At 40.6% G+C, this 20,690-nt stretch overlaps 1 protein-coding gene across 1 annotated transcript; it reads right to left on the bottom strand.

The window, feature by feature from the left end:
• Positions 1-1,745: 1,745 nt before the first annotated feature.
• On the bottom strand, positions 1,746-20,294 carry LOC113133282 (coiled-coil domain-containing protein 136-like). Its single transcript, XM_026311985.1, has 11 exons — positions 20,214-20,294; positions 19,463-19,637; positions 19,188-19,252; positions 12,077-12,388; positions 9,417-9,491; positions 8,372-8,674; positions 7,255-7,372; positions 6,620-6,896; positions 6,351-6,482; positions 4,776-4,888; positions 1,746-3,948 (listed from the first exon to the last, which is right to left on the bottom strand). Exons 3-11 carry the CDS (start codon positions 19,237-19,239, stop codon positions 3,936-3,938), a joined length of 1,395 nt encoding a protein of 464 aa, XP_026167770.1. The 5' UTR covers positions 19,240-19,252; positions 19,463-19,637; positions 20,214-20,294; the 3' UTR covers positions 1,746-3,935.
• Between the last annotated feature and the right edge of the window lie 396 nt (positions 20,295-20,690).

The following is a 20,690-nucleotide window of genomic DNA, read 5'->3' as shown; positions in this document are numbered from 1 at the left end:
GCAGTCAGTGACATGTTAGTGATACCAGATGACAGCACCAGTGCTGATGAAGTACTGGGAGGTTAAGAATAACTGTGACACATGCAGAAAGTGTTCTAGGACGGTCTGGATGCAGCCAGGGGTCCCCTTGTTGATCTCCCACACTGTCATAAGATACACTAAATATCTTCTGCTCATTGTCAACCATATTAACCATTTTGCTCTTACAATATTGAATCTACATACACCCTAAAGTCACTGGTTGAAATTTAAATGACCTTGTCACTTGTGTTCACTCAAAGCCACAGACAAAGCTCAGATCATCTCAGTGGACTCTCCGAAACCTTGACACAGAGTTTGAGTTTCTTCTGTCAGGTGGTGACATTAGAGCTTCACTCGTGTGGAACAACTGGAGTACTTAGAGTAAGACCATGGCTTTATGGGAAAATCTTACTTGAAGCATGCACTAGAATGTTTTCCACCAAAAATAAAAGTAAAACATGCACCATCCCTGTTGTGGAATGGTTCAGTCAGTAGGAAGTAAGGCTGACAGCATAGAATCATTTAACATGTCTGAATTTTTTATAACTACACAGAAAATGTCTTTTACAAAGTGCATCACCACAAAAGTGTCATATTGAATTGTTGAAACAAAGTCATTAAAATAGTTTCTTATTCTTTTCTTTTCGGCTGCTCCCTTCAGGGGTCGCCACAGCGAATCATCCACCTCCATTTAACTCTATCCTCTGTATCCTCCTCACCCACACCAACTATCCTCATGTCCCCCTTCACTACATTAAAGTCATTAGAATAGTTTAATTGCTTTAAAATCTCTCAGTCTGAGAACTGTAAAACATATTAATAATAATATTATTTTGAACATTAATGTATTTCTGTGTCTCTCCCACGGTGTATAGGAAGTTGTCTCCAAGTGCTTGCTCATAAAGGATTTGTTGGGTTTTTGTTTTTGCTTTGTTTTGTTTTGTTTTTTTTATAAAGTACCTTGAGAAGATTGTATTATGATTTGGTGCTATACAAATAAATTTAATTGAAAATTGAAGTGAAAAGGAAGTGAACTGAAAATCAGATCACAGATCTACATCTGTTGACCTGGACACTTTTCACCTGACATGATATCTCTGCACCTGGCTGCTTTCACAGTCACATTTTTAATTAGTTTCCCTCTTAGCCTCCCAGTTGAATATATCAAATATTTAAGAAGGGATTTGGGGCGAGGTTGCTCGACGGACAGGCCTGAGGCCAAGTGGTTTAATTTTGCTGGTTAGCCAGATCTGACATTTAGGGCCAGAATGAGAATATAACCTGATTGAGAATCAGTTTGGAATATTTTCAGGGTCGTGAAACAAATTTAACTCGACCCTGAAGTGACAGAAGGTGGCTGATTCAAGGTTTTTACTAATTGTGCCTCATGATTCTACTTTTAGATAACTAGTCGGACTTATACTTAGCACGCTATGAGCCGTGGCAGTGGAGTAATGAGTGGTTAGAGACCCCCAACATGAACGTTGACACACCAGTTCCTACCATCTGTAAAGAATCCATGTCTGTGAGCTTATGTCATGTCTGTGGAGTGAAGGTTATTAATACCCATACAACCCCTGTAACGTGATGCCAACGGAGGGACGCTTCTCACTCAGGTTGAGTGCTAGTGAGTTCATGAATGGGATGCCTTGGCACCTTAAATCATGTGACTGTGGTAACTGGTGAGGCTATGTCCCAAGAAAAGAAAGCTCTCAGACATCATGTGAGGTGGTTATTTTTATTTTCTCAAGTGATTTACAGTACAAAATAGAACTCCAGGTAACAAAATAGCCACAACTATACTGAAAACAACAATGCTATCGATATGTAAAGCTGAGAAACACTGTGCAATACAGAAGTTTGTGAAACTATGACAGTTAATATTCATGAAATGAGCTCAGAAATAAGTATAAATAATGTCCTGAAGCAGACAACATTCATATGTACTGTTTCAGTAAATGAGAATTGGATTTATATTGCTAACTAATCATTTCAAATAGACAATGACAACATTTGCAGTCCAGTGGCACATTATTTCCTTAGAGTATGTTCATATGGAGAAATAACATTGGTCAGGCATTGCTCATCAAGGCTCCATTTAATGATAATACTTCAGGAAAGATTCCAACACATTTCTGAAATTTAACGAACTGGAAAAACCAGGAGTCATATTGCTTTTTCTGGCAACTAAGGTCAAATGCAATCTAAATGCATGCAATGACCACAACTCTAAAAATGATTAGCAATGCTAGCAGGTCTTATGAATAACACCACCATAAATAAACATTTACATAGCATATTATTTTGCTATCAAATATACAATGTTCTTTTAAAATAGAATAACCTTTCTACAAAGCTAGTACAAATGGATTTAAGAAATCTTTCTCCCATAGTACTATATGCCACATCTATTTACATCAAATACAAAGTAACATAAACAACATAAATTATATACTGTGCTTCTATATGTTCTGTAGCATGCTTTTTTTGGTTCTAAAAGATTTTCACAAAAAAAATCACAAATGTAAACAATGATCAGAGTCCTTCCACATGTACATATATTTTTTCAATTGTAGTTGATGCTTAGACAAACAATTTATTGACATCTTCCTATTTACATATTTTGGAACCATGTCAATTTCTAAAATGCCCCCCCAAAAAAACTAACCCTGATCCTTCACTTCACCTGCAGCCACAGGCGTAACCAGATGCCAACTGCTGTTTCATCAGATCTGCAGTTTATCCCATAAAGCGTGTCGTCAGTAAACAAGGGAACAATAGCAGTCAACATTCTCACATTGTGTACCTTTGATTAATAATAACAATACACTTGGAAAAACTAAGCTGTTGAAATCCTGCAATCAATGCAAAAAACGGACATAAAGTATACTGCAGATCAATTATCACAGATTTTTTTCCTTAAAGTTGCTGAGATATTTTTTACTTGTACATGACAGTGAACAATTTTCTAAGTTTAACAATGTAAGTGTAAAAGTTTAGGTTTTCAGAATGAACAGTGTGCAGGCGGGATCAAACAGAAATACTGCACGTCCTTTCTCGCCATCTTAGTTAAATGGTTAATTAAAAGTGATGCAAGACAATGTTGAGCCAGATGGATGTGACAGAGCCTGGAGCAGAGCACACAACTGAGAAACACTGTGAAGAAGTACTGCTTCCACCCACCGGGCTAAACATCAGCTTAATACATACACTTGGAGGGAGGGGGGGGGCTAATTAATAGTTAACAACTCAGTAACAAAAAAATGCAAGCTGCTCTTTCCATTAATGTCTTCAGACATTTTGTACAATGTCAAGGTTTTCAGTGCATGTCCAGACTCCGTGTTTGTAATTTTCTTTTATCAGAGACAGCTTAAAACCAATATTTAAACAAGCAAATAAATAAATAACTGTTAAATAAACTGAAAACCATTTTGGTGCTCAGAAATAATCAAAACCTTCATTTGATCACATTGTTTAGCTAAACAAGAGAAAACCATTCACAAAGGAGGAATGACACAACACAGCAAACATTTAGTAGCATGAGACCAGAGCTCTTTTGGGCTGTTTGCAGGTCAGTTCATCAATGTAGCAATCTCCTTATCAAATGTCAATAAAATGCAACTGAGCGCATTGCTGCCAGTCTCTGTGCATGTAGTACCTGCTCATTAGAGGCAAAAAAAAAAAAAAAAAATCCCATACATTTTCTTCTATGCAGTTGTCAGCTCTATCACATTTAGGAAATTCCAGTTCAGGCTATAGATATGGCAGGAGAAAAGGAGGGCTGGTCTGAAGGAAACGTCTGTCCCTGTGCAGTTGTTGCCCTTCCAATCAACATCTGACGAGAGCTCTCAACACACTAGTCATCACTAGTAGCACTGCTGTGGCTGCAGTGATTGTCAAAATGCAGTTCCAACCTACCTCACTCCCCTAAAGGAAGACAGGAGAAGAACAGTCAGTAGCGGCCCTGCAGAGCCACAGATACACCATACAGAGTTTTAAAGGTATAGTTCGACATTTTAGGAAACACTTTGTGTTCGTTCTTTTGTTAGAGTGAGTGAGATGAGAAGATTGTCGCCACTCTCATGTTTGTAAGTTAAATATAAAGCTGGATCCAGGGTGATGTTCGCCCAGCTTAGCATAAAACCTGAAGCAGGATTAGTTTAAGAATACACATATCAATGCCTCAAACACTCACTAATTAAAATTTTGAATCTAGTGTGTTTCACACAGGAAGAAAGATAGAGTGTGTTATTTATAGGCCAGCAGATGTGCTGGCAGCTGTACTTTGTGAGGGAGCTACCTGATTCATGTCTTTATGGTAAGCTAAGGTAAACATCTCTCAGGTGTAGCTTTATATTTAGTGGTTTCAGTCTTCTCATCTGACTCTTGGCAAGAAAACAAACATATTTCCCAAAATGTTTAACTATTCCTAATAATGTCTTATTCAGTGTTATTCAAGAATATATGTTATAATTTGCCAAACTGCCCACCCGTCCCATGTCCACCTTTCATAAATACTTAACTTATTTTCAGTTTTAGACCCTCCCAAATCAACAAACTGATTTCTGAGCAATAACTTCCCAATACTTTATATTAAAGTGTTTTTCACAAAAAAGGCATTGATAAGACAACTGTAGATACTGTAAGTAAGAAAACGATTCCTTTTTTGTGATTTTGGTGAATTTATCCTTTCATCTGTGTGTAAGAACCATAGACAGCACTACACATCAGACAGATATAGGCTCTTCCCATACCTTGCTCTCTGGGACGCCAGCTCCGACAACCAGCACCAGATCACAGCCACTATTATAATCATTCCTATGAAGGGGATGGAGAGAACAGGGTGCTCAGACGGATGGATGAAGCTCTGAGGAGGGAATAAAAACAAACACAAGGACCATGGGGATGAAGGGAATGAGTGAACAGATGGGTCGAAGCAGCAAAATAATAAACACACAGCCAAAAAGGGTGTGACAACAACACAAATGGCCCACTACTACAAAAAAAAAAAAAAATCACTAAATTAAAAGTGTGACATGGCATATGGCTGTGATATAAACACGGGAAGGGTAGGGATGGACTGATGCACATTTCCTATTAAAGAAACGATGCAAAACTTTATGGTGACATGCACATCAACATAATTTAAGTATTTGTGAGCAGTCTGCCATTTGATAGCATAGTGGAACAAAAAAAAAAAACAACAGAGCATGAAAGTTTTCATTCACATATGCTGTGGTGTTGTTGTCTATCCTCATTTTATGGTTTATTTGTTTTTATGCTTTGCTAAGGTTGTTGTTAAACAGGCTGAGCGGACATGGACATTCTGAGAACAAGGACAGCGTCAGAGACCGGCACAGGTAGACAGTTTGACACAAGGCAGACATCTTACCATGACTGTTGTAGACAAAACACTGAGTTTTAGTCCTTATATTTTTAAAGAGCTGTTTTAGTGCTCGTTCACATACACTACTTTCCAACCATTGTTCAAATTAATGGATAGTTTTGAGCTTCTGGATGCATATTTCCCTTCCTTTTACCTATTCTTTGTTATCAGTTCCTTTAAAATTGATGATGAAAATCAACTTGCAAGGGCACGCAATTGAAACTGCTGTGTTCATAAACTGCACAGTTTTTCACAAAACGACAAAATCAAAAACCAGAGGACAAACAAATATAGACACCATGAAAAAGACTATATATGTGTATATATATATATATATATATATATATATGAAGCCTACATGGGATTTAGTGGTAAAACAGGCAGGCATTTTTTCCTTAATGCCTCAGTGCCTTTTTTGCTAATTTTGTGTTTTTGTCCAACAACAGTATTAAAGCATTACTGTCGCAGAGAGGTTAGGACACAGACACAGTGGGGGGGGACATGGGTGAGTTCCCCAGCCCAAAGCACAGAACAAATACTGATATGTGCTGACAGGCCAAGTCAGTTCATATCAAAACATTTATTGCTAGCCACAGTATGACACACATAAAGAAGTGGGAGACAGAATACAAGAGGTTTGAAGTGAGGTGTGTTAGTCGGTATGTTAGCTGTTAGCTGGGGGTCCAAAGAAAAAAACTTTAAGTTTTTAATTGAGATGAAGATGATATATGGGCTGGAAATTTGCCAAACTAGTGTGAGAAGTTCGTCTTAATTTTATAATAAATGAATTGAGCAACACCACAACCTGTTCAACATATACATTAGGACTCTTCAGTCCTGGATGCAAAGTTTATTTAATTAAAGACTATCATAAATCACTATTTAAATCACTGTAATTTCTTCATATAAACTGTATACTAAGTTGCTGATCCCTGTCCCTCACCTGAGCGCCCCCTGACAGCTTCTTCAGCTCTGCCTTGCAGCGCTCTAGCTCCTCCTCCAGCTCTGCTCTCTCCCTCTGACTGCTGTCATACAGTACCTGCAGCTCCTGTAGTTCCATCTTCAGACCGTCACACTAGAGAACACAGAGGTCAAACAGAGCTATATTTGATTAAATTAAATGTACACAAATTCAAATGGATGAATTTTCCAATTATAGCTGATCCAAATCCGTCCATAATTCTAGCCATCTCCCATGGCAAGACCTCATACCTCTCTCTGAACCTGTGAGGCCTTCTCCTCAGCCTGTTTCAGCTGGTCCCTCAGGGAGAAGATCTCCCCAATGCCCCCGTTCCAGCTGGTCGGTGTCATGGGCTTCCCATCAAATGAAATATTTTTCTGGATGGAGGCGTCCACCAGGCGACAGTTGTCAGACTGTGCCATGGTCATGTAGCTCTCCATCATGACCTCGTCTGAGCTGGTCTCTGTCTCCTTGCCCTCTGAGCCCTCCCCTGTGTCTTCCTCTTTCAGTGACAGGTAGACACTAGAGCTGTAAGGGAGATGAACAGGGGTAAAGAATATATCATTCTTTTGGTTTTAACTAAAATGTCTAAAAGCTCAAAAATGGGCTGCAAATGTGCTGAGTATCAGACTGAGAAATCTCAGTCTCAATCAATGTTAAATCATTTCAAAACCAATCAGTTAATGAGCTAAGGGGTTTCAGCGCTTATGTGAAAATCACTCATATTGATATTTACAAATTTAGTGCAGTGATTAAACAGCTGGCCAGTGTTTTCTACATGACACATGATGTGAATGGCAGTGACGTGGGGTTGTATTCCAGAGTGTGTCCCATCCAGCTGATCCAGTAAACGCAGCTGATGAGTGAGCAGTCATTGACCTCTCACCATGTCCTCTGCCTCTGCAGCAGCTGCAGCCTCTCTGAGAGACGTCTGTTGTCCTCCTTCAGCATCTGACAATCCTCCCTCAGTACACGACACTCCTCCTTCAGCAGGTCCACATCACCTGGTGGAACAAGGAAGGTCAGAGGTGAAGACATTAAATAAGAATGCAGTTCAGCGGAGGTCATCTTCAGTCTCACTGCTTGAGATTTAAACAGAGTTACAGCATAAACAGAATATATGAAAGGAACAGTTTGACATTTTGGGAAATACACTTATTCCTTTCATTGCTGAGAGTCACATAACAACCTTAATGTCATTATCATATGTCTGTTAAATGTAAGGCTAGACCTCGACCACACCATTTCCAAAAACTCTTTCTAAAATGTTGGATTATGTTGTCACAAAAGAGAACAACAATAAAATAATGTCAACTCCCCTTCTCCCTCAGTCCCACCCGAGGCTCAGCTGCAGAGCCCAGCAGTGATATCATGTGTTCAAAGTATGTGTCCCTCCCCTCATGACTTCATGTCCCTGGTATCCTAAATGCACACACATGCATGTGTGCGCACAGTCGCAGGCGCGCGCACGCACACACACACACACACACACACACACACACACACACACACACACACACACACACACACACTCACACCACTCCCTTTGCAACATTCAGCTATCACATTTATAATTCATAACAATTATTAAACCCCAGATGTGATTTATGTTCTTGGCTGCAGGACTCTGACATGATGTAAGCATGAAATAAGAACCATCCATAACATCATGCGTTGTTTTCATAATAACAGCTACAAAGATTGATCATAGACCATTTGTTGTAATAGTATGCTGGATAAGTTCCATAGTGTTTTTAGTCTACCCTACTGGCTGTTCACACAAGGTGTGAAGATGAGGTGTAAAACCAAGACTTATTGTATTTTAACTTTGATGTACTGCAAGTAAAACAAGGGTGGATGGAAGAAGTTATGTGCAATCTACTGAAATCACCTCTACTTTTGTCTTTTATCCTTATTTGCTAACATCCATCTATAAATGTCTTTCTGTTTTTCTCCTATATGATGACTCTGATCTCTCTCCTTCCATTCTCCTCATCCCTCACCCTCTCTCCTTTCAGCCTCCCTGCGCTGGCTCTTCATGCTGATCTCAGCTCTTAGGGTGGTGATCTCGAGCTCGTACTCCTGGGTCTCCTCGCTGAGACGCTGCAGCTCGGCCCGTCGGCGACACAGTTCTTCTTGCAGAGAGGCAATGTCATTCTCCCTTTCTGCCGCCGCCTCCTCCGCTGCCTGCTGGAGCAGGAGCACCTCCTCCTGAGCCACACGCAGCTCCTCCTGGGCCTCGGCCAGCTCACTGTCCTTCTCCTCCTCCAGGCTGTCCATCTCCTCCTGTACAGAGCGCAGCTGGGCTGTGGGGAGGGGAGGAGCAGGAGGAGAACTTTAGTTTATCTTTATGGGGTATGTGTGGGTGAGATCACAGCATCAACGTGTGTGCGTGTGTGTGAGTGAGTGGGTGTGTGTGTGTGTGTGTGTGTGTGCAATCTCACCTCAGACTTTGCTACAGTAGGCCTGCCTGTGTTTGTGTGGGTGATGTATGTGTGTGTGTTTGCCTTATGTGTGGGTACTGTTTGAAAGAGGGGATGATGTAACTGACGGTAACTTTTTCATTTCAGGGTCAGATTGTGATTATTAGTATTTTCAAGAAAGTAAACTTCCCCTCTCACAATAACAACAAGAACAAAACACAAAGTAATGGCAACTATAACAGTATTCACTTATTTACACAGTCAAGGCATTATTCTTCAAAAATGCTATATAGTTTAGATTGGAAATGTTATTATATTAATGTTTTGCTGTAATATGTATGGATTTCTATTTCTTTATTCAATTTTCTTTCACATTCACAACTAATAGCTTTTTGTCTAGAGGCTTTATAATAGACACCTAATGAAACAATGCATGTTGACATCCTGATGGTTTTCATTGGCAGGTTACACAACAAAATTGAAATTAATGCTAACTACTGACCAGCATAGGATGTATGCAAAATCTGCTTTGGCTTTTTGATTGTGTTCCTGTTGTATCAGCTGACAGATCAAGCAGAAAAGACACTGTTATTGTCTGGGTCTGAGTGTTTTATTATTGCATTACCTTGCAAATTCTGGATCTGGCGTGTAAAAGCTTCTGCCTGATGAGCACTGGCCAGACGCTCATCCTCCAGCAGACCTGGTGGAGAGGTGAGGTGAGGTGAGGTGAGGTGAGGAGAGAATAGGGAGTGCTCACAGAGATAAGAGGAGAATGTAAGCACAATGAGCCAACAGAAAGCTGACAACTTGATAAGTTGTTCCACCTTGAAGCATGACTGAATGACACAAGCGGTTTTATGTGTCTGCCTGAAAGTTTAATACAATATGAGCAGGACCGTGAATCTAATTCTTGTTTGCGTACTCATTCATAAACATCAATTTGAATCAAACAGCGAATCTAATAACTTTTAAGGGCAACAGAACAAAATAAAGCAGATTATTTTGGCCGCAATATTCTTTGCTATTTTTAATGCAACTTATTTTTGTCCTTATATGTATGTGTACCGCCAAATCACTTCAGCTACTGAGGCAGATTCAGTTGTGGTGTTAATACAACAACAGCAGCCATTTGAATGCAGATAAGGGTCGGTTGCATATTCTAAAAGGATCAATTCCTCCAAGCTAAGAATAAACATCTTTTTTTTTTTTTGCTTAGAACACTTCTGGCGGTATTTAACCATGGAGATATCTTGGATTATTTTAGCCATGGCCCATCACTATAATTCTACTGGTTAGATTGCAATGAAATTTCATATGGATATTTTTAGACCCCAGAGGGATTCAGTTGATTCCAAGGATCCCCTGACTTTTCCATTATCAGGTCAAAATTTAAATTAAGTGTCTTATCACCAAAATGCCTGCAACACTAATTGCAACACTAAACAATTTCTATCTACCTAATTTGTACTTTGGGCTAACTCAGCAACTATTAGAATGCTAACATACAAGAATACAACGTAACACCATAAACATATACATGTGAAACATCTGTATGTCAATATTAGCTTAATGTTAGCCTTTAGCTCAGCTAAGATAAAGATTCAGAGCCACTAGCATGGACTGTAGACCCTTAATTCTTTAGTTTTATATGTGTAAATAATATTTCAAACTCACTGGCATGAATTGTCATGGGGATTATTTAGAACATTTCAATTCCATTCACTTCTATCATTATGATAGAGAGGCTAAAGCAGAGGCTAAAGAGGCGAAAGCAACTAAAATATTAGATGGATAGACATATAGAGGTAAGTATATATATGGTAGATATTATATTTGTAATTTTTCTATATCCCTTTTAATCAGTATCACTCAAGCACTTTACATCCTCAGTGTCATTCTGACTATTTCTCTGTTTTTTTCAGACTTTGCTGGTGAGTGTGCTATGACTGGCAGGTTGTATTAATAGTGATCCATAGTCATATGATATCCTTGATCTTTACCCACACTTCCTTCTCTGACCATGCACAATGTGGAACCCCATACCCCCCAAACAGCTGCCAGCAGCCTGAACAGTTGACTGTTCCCAGTGGGAGTTGTCGGGTAGCGATTCTCTCGTTGTGGTCTAGGACCCCAGGTCAGGCTTCCCTCAGTACGCACGCAGTTGTCTGAGGTATGCCTGCGCTGCTGGCAGACAAACAGCGTAGCTCATCATGCCGTATCTTTTAGTAGGACGCTCATAAAAGTGCACACACACACACTGAGCTCACTGTAGCCCCATACCTAAGGCCTTACTCACACTGTTAGTGTCCCCAAGCATTAAGATCGTCATTTCTAAGGTATGATGTGATGCTTCATTTAGCAGCTATGTCAGTGACCACATATAAACATTTATGTTTCTAGGTGTTTCTACATTCAACTCGACTACGATGAGTATGAAAAGTCTTAGGAGAAATTATGTTGTCTAGTTATAAGAGTGTTTTTTTGTGAATATGTGTAAAGAATTGTGAAAATCCAGAGATGCAGTGACATGGAAATACTTATTTTGTTGAACTATAATAAAATTTAAGGTTTGGACATTGAGATTTTCCACACAGGAATTCATAACCATTATATTTTACAACACATATCAAAAAGATTTCTAGAGAGAATCCAGATTGCAGAAGGGCCATAAATGTTTAATTGAGTAGTATTTTTTATACCTGTTTAGCTCATTGATAGGTCACTTGAGTCTGACAGGAAATTCCATTATTCCTTAATCTGGGTCTTGTGCTCATGTTTTTGCATAGTTTGTTTAGCAGTCTACATAACATTTTTACTCACCACCTACACTGTAGAGATGTGGGAAATATGTACTTAAGAAACGTGGGAGCGAAAAGAGTGTTGATAAGTTGTAGCAAACAATCCGTTTCACTAAAACGATTTGGCAGCATTAAATTTCACAAGTAATTGTCACCTGCAAACAGAACATACATTTTCAAGCCTGAGTTGCAAGTATAGCAGTTGTTCTGAAAAAGTAATCATGCCAATAAAAGGAATGGAAATATCTCTAACTGAAAATTTCAGCTTGTATGTTGTAAATTTTCTTTTGATTTAGTTTCAATCATACTAGCATTAGTCTTGGATGATGGAGGATGTTTGAATTGGGTGCTATAGGGTTAGATCTTGATTTCAGGTCATATATGTGTTTAATAAATAATGGATAAAAGACTGTTATAAAGAAAGTTTAATATTTCAAAGCATTAAAAATGAATTAATTATATAGGAATACAGTTTCAGAAGTCTCACCTTGCAGCTCATGGAAACTCTCCTGGTGTTTGTTGGAGGTTTCCCTAACTTCCTCCAGCTCCAGCAGCAGCTGCAGCACCTGGGCCCTCAGCTCCTCCAGCTCCTGCTCTTCTGTCAATGGCTCCTGCTCCTTCTTCTTCTCCTCTCCTTCACCTTCCTCCTCTTTCAGCTTCTTCATTTCCCCTTCCTCCTCCTGAGTTCTCTCCTGGTCCATCTCCTCTTTCTCATTGTTCTCCAGGACACTTCTCTCCTTGGCTGTGATCTCGTTGTCCATGGTGGGGCTGCTCTCTGCTTTCAGATCGCAGGAGTCATCTGTTAGAAAGATGACAGCAGTATTCGAATGAGGGATGTGTCAAAGATAAACCCCTCAGTCAACACCTAAATGTAGTCCCTGCTTTAAACACACCACAGATTATGTTTTCTTTTTTAAATCTACAGCACCATCTTGTGATTAAGGTGGCACTAAATCTATCTTATGAAAGCATCTGCACAATTAATGTACCCTAGTTAACACACACATTTAAGCGTGTAAAAGACAAGCCCTTCAGGAGATTAAAGCTGAGACTGTGATAGAAAATAAACCACAATATCATTCAGCTGGGGAAGAATACATAAGATCATATGTTTAAAAACTGTTAAGTGTGTCTGTGGTTAGCTGTCAAATGAAAATGTGAACATATCATACATGACATGTTTTAACACAAATGCATCACCTTGTTTTCTGCACTGCAGATTTTAATTTTTGACCAGTAGGTGGAGTGAGTTAGCTGACACAATGCGGAGACAGAATGGAGGGGGGGGGGGGGGGGGGGGGGGTCAGTATGCTGAAGCAATTGCTATGACTCACCACACAGCAATGCACCTCGAAGTCCACAACAACACAGGCTTCCACTCATAGTAAGAGAGACATGACAAAGACTCAGATTTTACATTTTGTGTCACATTGCACATTGTTGTCTGTTCTAGTTCTTTTTGTGGATGTTTCCCTCATCCTTGTAGACAGCCTGCACTGGATTGGGAGCTGTTGTTGTTAATGTGGGCCTGTAAATCCTAATGAGACATCACATATGATGTAGGGCAATACTAATAAACGTGCTTCGGCATTGTACAAGTTGTTCACTAGAGCTGTGAAGACAAATGCAGAGCAGGCCAGTAAACTAGGAGGAAAGGCATCAATCACGGCACAACTACATGACAGTAAATTCCCTGGTCTGGTCATTCCCACTCTGTTCCAATTAGTCTGATGAGATTTGCTGTGAGGCAAGAAAGGCCAGAGCTAAATGGAGATTATATTCACAGTGGAGGTTTGTGCTCTAGAGTGGTTTTAAAGATAAAAGATCACCTGTGCCCCACTTACAGTGTCATTCCTGGTAACTCTGCTTACATCACACACATTTCATTCTTACTTCTCAATTACAGGCCCTTCATGGTCAACACCATCTCAGAGATAAACTGACATGTAGCATCACGCATTTATGTTCAAGTGGTGTCCGAGTGCCTCAAAATTGCTGTTTGTAGTCAGAAAGCAGTGCGAAGGTGGAAAAGGAACTGAAATGGTGCTTGCAAAGGGACAGGAACAGCGAGATGTGACAAGAAAAAAGGTGCAGCAGGGACACGGCGAAAAACAGTAACTAAAGATCTACCTAATTAAGAGTGATGCTCACCGGTGTAATCTTAGCTCAGGGGATGCTTCCATTTCTTGTGGTAATTATTTCGCTGCCTTGTTGTTCTCCTCATGAGATACAGCTACTTCCATCACAACCAAGTTTTTTTTTTTTTATGGTATCTGTATGATAAAGCTGGAGGTTTATCCTGTCCTGCCTCATAATAATGTTAATTTAAACAACGCAGGCCCTGAGAGGCATGTGATAGGTTTCATGAGCACTGGGCTATTTTGCCATTAAATTTTGATGCTGGTGCCTGGTATAATGAGTTAGTCATAAAGAAGAGAGCTGAAGACGCGGTGGAGCTGCTTGTATAGCCAGAGGCAGCTAAAGGCCATCAAGAGACAAAAAACTTCCCATTGAATATCACTCACATCAAAATCCTTCAGGGTGCCTAGTTCAGGGTATAATAACTCGGAAAGCTTTGACTCAAGCAATTTGTGCCTGTGTTATATTGTGTTGTATTGTATTGTACTGTAATTTGCTCTTTAGCTTTGTGGTATCCAAAGTCTCCTCTAATGAACATACACTACAGCTAATCAGAACTGTTATATAGTATTCAGCACACAGTAACAGCATGCAGTACAATGAGTATTGTACATGTATATTTACACATATTTTGTACTTCTACTGTGCTTTGAGAAATTGTAAAATGTCTTTAAAAGTGGACAGATATAGTGGGAAAGAAACCCATTTTCAACTTTCTTTAACCTCCTCTGTGGGCATCTCTGCCAAATAATTATGGTGTCTCTAAACATATTATTGCATGTCAATCAACTCTACAACAACCCCTCACTCTCTACTGTCTTTGCTGCGTCCCTGTCAGTCTGTCTTCCTAGCTTTTTTCCCCAGCAGCTTGTTAATCATTTCACTCCTTAAAGAAGCTTTATCAGCTCAGCTTGTGAGTGAATGTCAAACACACTGTGCAGCAGAATCACCTGCAGTGACACCTGTGCTCACTGCACTGCACACTTGGCACCGCGCTGGTGCGAATTCACACTGGGATTGCCATGGACGCTGCATGCATATAAGAGCAGGGACGGGCAGGAGAGTCATCTCGGGAGCAGCAGTTACAGCTCCAGGGAGAGGATGGCTTTATCTAGCCACAGCACATTCCTTCATAATCACATTGCAGCAGAACACATTGAGGATGTCAGTGCAAACACTGTGCCATTTTAGAAAAGAGACAACAAGCAGAGTGTTCTTTGTCAGCTTCTCAGAATAGCTGTCTGAGATTAAATTTAAACATGAATGTGGAAACACTTCTGATGTGGGTGTTAAATGATGAAATGATGAGTATAATAAAATCTTCACTTTGCAAAATTGAGGAGCAGCAAATAAATGTATTGTTAGGTGCATGCAGGACAAAGTTGAATTAATCTGGCACCACAGGGAAGCCTTTTTCCATAAAACAATCTGTGGGAGTCTGCAGTTCTGTATATGGGATTTGCTGCAAAAAAAAAAACTGAAATTCAAATTATAGTGTGATATAGTAGTTTGTAATATACTGAACAAGGTATGCCTGTATAAGGAGCTGTCTTCATACTTTAACTCCTTTTTACAATCATGATCTTATTTTTTTTTTCTTATTTAACTGTAGTATGATTCAAATGTGTTATGAAACACAATACCTTCTCTATATAGCAAATAGCTCTACACTGTCCTCTCTCTGAGATCAATGGTCAAATATCTAATTTTATTGTATTGAAAGGAACATCTGGAGTCAAATCAGCTGTGAAAGAAAAAGCACCAAACAGTTCAATGAAGGCTGTATAAAGGTGTGGTTCGATGGGTGTCTTGTACTGAACCCAGCTTGAAAATAAGGTAGAGCAGACAGGTGGTGCGTTTGCATCCATGTGCATGTGCAGCAGGTTTTGTGTCTGAATTGTTGTCTGTGATTCTCTGTCTATATGTGTGTACAGAATATATGCTTGCTTTATGCACATATGGTGGACAGGAAGGCCTATGTTTTACTGTTTTGTATCTTCTCCAATAACAAGCCAAATACATATGATCACATAAGTCTGCCATATTTGAACTGCATGTGTTCAGTATGCTAAACACATGCATAATGCACACAACCCCCTCCTATTCCTGCTTTAAAGCCAGTCTGATACTGTAGCTTTTCCCCTGCACTGCCACACTTCCTCAGCAACCCTTAATATGGAGCAGGGAAGGGGAGGCAAAAAAAGACGAATGTATTAGAGCAAGAGGTATGGAGAGACACAAGGATGGAGGAAAAGTTCAGAGATGGCCTGGAGACACTTAAGCTGCCGCCCTCAAAATGAAAAAGGAGTAAGATGAAGATATATGCACAGTGGTTCATCCCCCTGGTGACCTCTGCAGACCAATAAGTTAGCACCTCAACATACTGAAAATTATAGTGATAAGAAAGCTGCTTAAAGCTGCTTACTATAGAAACCCTTCTGTCAGTCATTAGCTTTTCCCTAGAGAAAAGCCTAAGTGATCTTATCAAATTCCCCTTCATGACGCCTGGATGATGAGGTCATCATCATATGAGATTTGCTGACTTCGAATCAACAGCGTGAGAAGCAAACGAGAGGGGTGGAGGTCTCATAACGTTAATATGATTCTATCTCCTTTTTCTCACTACTTTGAGCCTCAAAAGTCCATGGAGAATGAGGAACAACAAGAGCAGGAGAAGACAAGAAAAGAAGCAAGAACCACAAGCACCCAAGAGTTAGACTGACTTAATGAGTCGCTCTGTTATTTAAATGGAAATTTCATGTTTGCACTTTCAAAGGGAAATAAAAGAAAGTGGGTCACCACCATAGAAAAGCTTTGCAGAATGTACTATGATTTGCCCTCATTAGATGAGCGTGCACAAAAACCGTCAGTGTTTACATACTTTAGGTGATTGATTCAGGGAATATGTTTTTATAGGAATGTGTGTACGGTGCTGTGTGCATGTGCATGTGTGTGTGTGTGTGTGTTTTTGTTTTTGCTATTCCATTAAGGGATATGAATAGTGACAGAGTACAAAGCATTAAAAACAAGTGATGCTGTAATAATCCATTTGATCACAAATCAGTGCCTCCCACCTGAAAGCAATCTCTCTGGAAGGTTTTACATCACATAAATCACAGAGGAAAGCTCACTATGTGGCTGCCAAATCCAAAAAGGATAAAGGCTCAGAGGGAGAGAGAGAGAGAGAGAGGGCAAGCTAATGATAGGTTATTCGGAGCATTTATGCAAGAGAGAAAAAAAAACTAAGAAAAATCCATACAATAAGTTGCAGGAATGAGCCAAATGAGTTCATGAACCTTCTGTATTCATTAAGTATTTTTCCATTATGCAACTAAGGGAGAATTAAAAAAAAAAAACATGCAGCATATGCAGTTTTGTTATGGACCCACGAAGTGGCTGGAAAGTGTTTTTTAAAATTAAGCATTAAATTCTGATGGGGGGGAATGGGGATAGAGTGGTGCAGGGAGACACGTCAGACTACTGGGCCTCAGGGTTGAGAGAAGAGAAGCCTGGATCCCTGAGGGTGGAAAAGCATGCAAGACTTGTTTTCATTTAACTCCATGACTGGCCATGTTAAACATTGATATGAGAATCTGAAGTTGTTGTTTTTCTCAGAAGTCTCTGCAGCTCCCAAAATCTACAATGTTTGTCTAAGGCATCAACTTCACTGTTTATTAGTTCCAGTGAGCTGAGAGAAATCCTGTTTGTGTGCCCTTAGGGCGGGTATCACAGCTGGTGTGAATTTCACACTGTAAGGGCACAACACTGGAGAGGAGTTGAGGGAAAGCAGGAGAGGACAGGAGAGAAATGCTGCGTGGGCCGAGGTGCTGGCAGGTGCAAAAGTTTTATATGCCTCTGCATATACACATGCGTGTGTGTGTGTGTGCGTGTGTTGGAGGGTGTGGGCACTGAAGAGAGCAGAGGATTGCAACTAAAAGAGGAGAAGAGGTATAGAGTGGGAATGCAGAGAGCAGGATGGAGAGAGATGGTCATTAACTTGTGCAAGTGGGAGAAAAGATATGATGTCCAATAGTCACAAACCATCTAGAAAATGTCAAATTAGTCCCCGATGGTGCGGTATTCATCAGTTGTAGCATGTCTTTGTGTAAGAGCATCTGTATTCCCTATTGGAATTCATCCACAGCAGTCTTAAAATTCCAGTTTTTAAGTCAGCCTGGTGTCTAGATGAAACTGGCCCCAGCCACAACTGAATAGATGCACGTTAATCCATTTAGATTATGTAATTTAAAAATATATATGAGTTAATACTCGCTGTGACTAAATCCACTTTTCGTTTGCTGTCTGTCGTTATTAGGGTCAACCAGTCAGCATTCATGCTACATTAAGCCAGACACTTGCCATCACTAGATGCTGAATTTAAAAGCATGCCTCAGGCCGTGATGAAAGGAAAGAAGTCCCCAGAGGTAAGATAATAGGAACATTCAAGCTAGGGAGGAAGAATTTTTCCTGAGATTGCATCCATGTTATGATGGCCAATATGTAGGTTTCAGTATAATAAATGGAACAAACAAAATACTCATAAGGTTTGAAAAAAGGTGGTAAGTCTACAGAAAGTAGGCTTGAAGAAACATCCACCAAACACATGATATTTAAAGTTTTTAGCACATGAAGCCACAAGAGCCTGGTCAAAGGGTCACTGACCTCTGAGCTCCTACACACTAATAAAACATCCTCAAAGAATTGACCCACACTTTACCAAACATGCAGAACACACACACACACACACACACTCCTTCCTTACTCCTTCCTTACTCAGATGCACAGATGCAAAAAAACATTCCACACATTCTTCTCTGAACTATTTCACACAGTACTGATTCTGTTTGTGGCAAAAAAAATGAAGATGCACTGTGCCAAAAGTCAAACAACAACACTGAGTGGAAGGAAGTTATCAAGCAAGTTTTAGCTGCAGCTGTTAACACACAACCACTCTGAGTCTCCATACGAGCTAAAAACAATCAAAGCGTAGTAAAACTACAATAACACCAAAACACTGCGTGACTCCACGTTGCATCAATCCACAATCAGGATCAGAATAACATATGCACACATCAAACACAGGGTGGACTGATGACTGCATCATTTCCTTCCTGCTGTCAGCCTTCCATTACCTGGCAGCCTCCATCAAATGTCCACAGATGCCACAGCTGATAGTAACGTCCACTCGCTCTGTCAATTCCTCTAATAAGGACGGTCTTTTTACCATAATCTCCCCACCTCCAACCACCTGACCACCGCCTGCTCAGTCCGCCACCCCATCCCTCACTTCACCCTTTCTTTGCAGAGATAAACATCGACCCTCTGCCTTTTATCGGCCCATAATGTCTGATCTGGAGTGGAGGGCTAAAAATAGCCACACACAGACACACACACAACATCCAAACCGCACGGCATCGCAGACAAACACACACTGCTGCACACAAAACTGCTGCACAGACCTGTAGAGTCCAAAGCCTCCTCGATGAGTGGAGGTAGACGCAGTCCATCCATAGCCCCCCTGTAGCTGTGGCAAAGAGGGAGAGACAGAGAAAGAGAGTGGGCGAGAGAGGGTCAGAGGCTCCACACGCCCACCTCGGCTGCAGGGGAGGAGAGAGAGAGAGAGAGAGAGAAAGAGAGAAACACGCGGAAAGTACTGAGGACAGCGTCAAGTACTCACACACATATATACACACACACACACACACACACACAGGCATACACAAACAGGCTGTACCTCGGGAAAATGGGTGGATCCGGGGAGCTGAAGGCTGAGCTCCAGAGCGTGGGAGAGATGCCGAGAGGGAAGCGGGGAGGAGCAGAGTGGAGGGGAAGATGCTGTTTTCCAGACGGTGAGCTCGATCTCCCTGCACAGACCCCCCCCCCCTTGCTCTCTCTCTCTCTCTCACTCACTCACTCACACACACACACACACACACACTTTACTCTCCCTGCTTGCTTTACTCGACTATTTTTACACTTTCTTTCAACTTCAATGTATCTGCACTATAGATCCTCTATATACCACAGACCTAATGTAGCCTCACCTTAAAAAATATTTTATCATGTTTTTGCCAGTTTCTGTGTCATGCTGAGAGCAAAGTGAGAAAAACAACAAACTGAGATTAGAGGATGAGTGTAAATTATTCATCTGTGCTTTCCTGAACACACATATGTATATACACACACTTTCTCTTCCTCACACACTCATGCACATTGAGCCTCGGCCCCTGAGCCAAATGAATTTACCTATAATGAGATCCAGACAGGCTGTTGCACTGCAGGCTGATAGCTAACACTGCAGATTACTGAACATTTCCCCTCCATTGTTCATTTCCTTCCTCTCCTCTTTCTGACTCGCTTTCTCTTTCTGTTTACTCTTAATGAACAGTGACTCCTATGCTTTAAACAGCCTCTGAAACTCACCCCTTCACATTTTTCTCACTACCCTTCACACACATATCTTTTTCTCTCACTGTCTGTCTCACCTCTTTCTTTCTCTTTTTCTCTCTCCGTTACAGCTGCTATCACATCTGGCAACTTCTGTGCAGTGTGTGAGGTGCCAGTAATGTGAGGTGTGCTGTGAAGGTCTGAAAATATGTCAATGCAGAGAGAGAGAGAGAGAGAGAGAGAGAGAGAGAGAGAGAGAGAGAGAGAGAGAGAGAGAGAGAGAGAGAGGCTAAGCTGTTCACTGGCCCGAGAGGAACCTGTTCCTATCACAGCACTGTCAGAGAGCAGGAAGTGCTTTGCAAACACACATACACACACCACCAGCAACACAGTCACGTGCATTAAGATGGGGAACATAGAGGCATCTGAAATAGGAAATGTTAAAAAAAAAAAAAAAAAAAAAAAAAAAACCCTGAAATTTATAGGCCGGAAATAGAATGAAGTAGAAAGTCTGTGCCTGGGTCTCAGCATGTGCTTGTTTGTACCTGTGATAAACAGCAGGTGAATTCTCAGGG

The sequence above is a fragment of the Mastacembelus armatus genome, chromosome 6 (assembly GCF_900324485.2).
Source record: "Mastacembelus armatus chromosome 6, fMasArm1.2, whole genome shotgun sequence".
In the NCBI taxonomy this organism is placed as follows: domain Eukaryota; kingdom Metazoa; phylum Chordata; class Actinopteri; order Synbranchiformes; family Mastacembelidae; genus Mastacembelus; species Mastacembelus armatus.
Note: the sequence above shows the minus strand (reverse complement) of the source record. Positions and strands in the feature narration are given on the sequence as shown.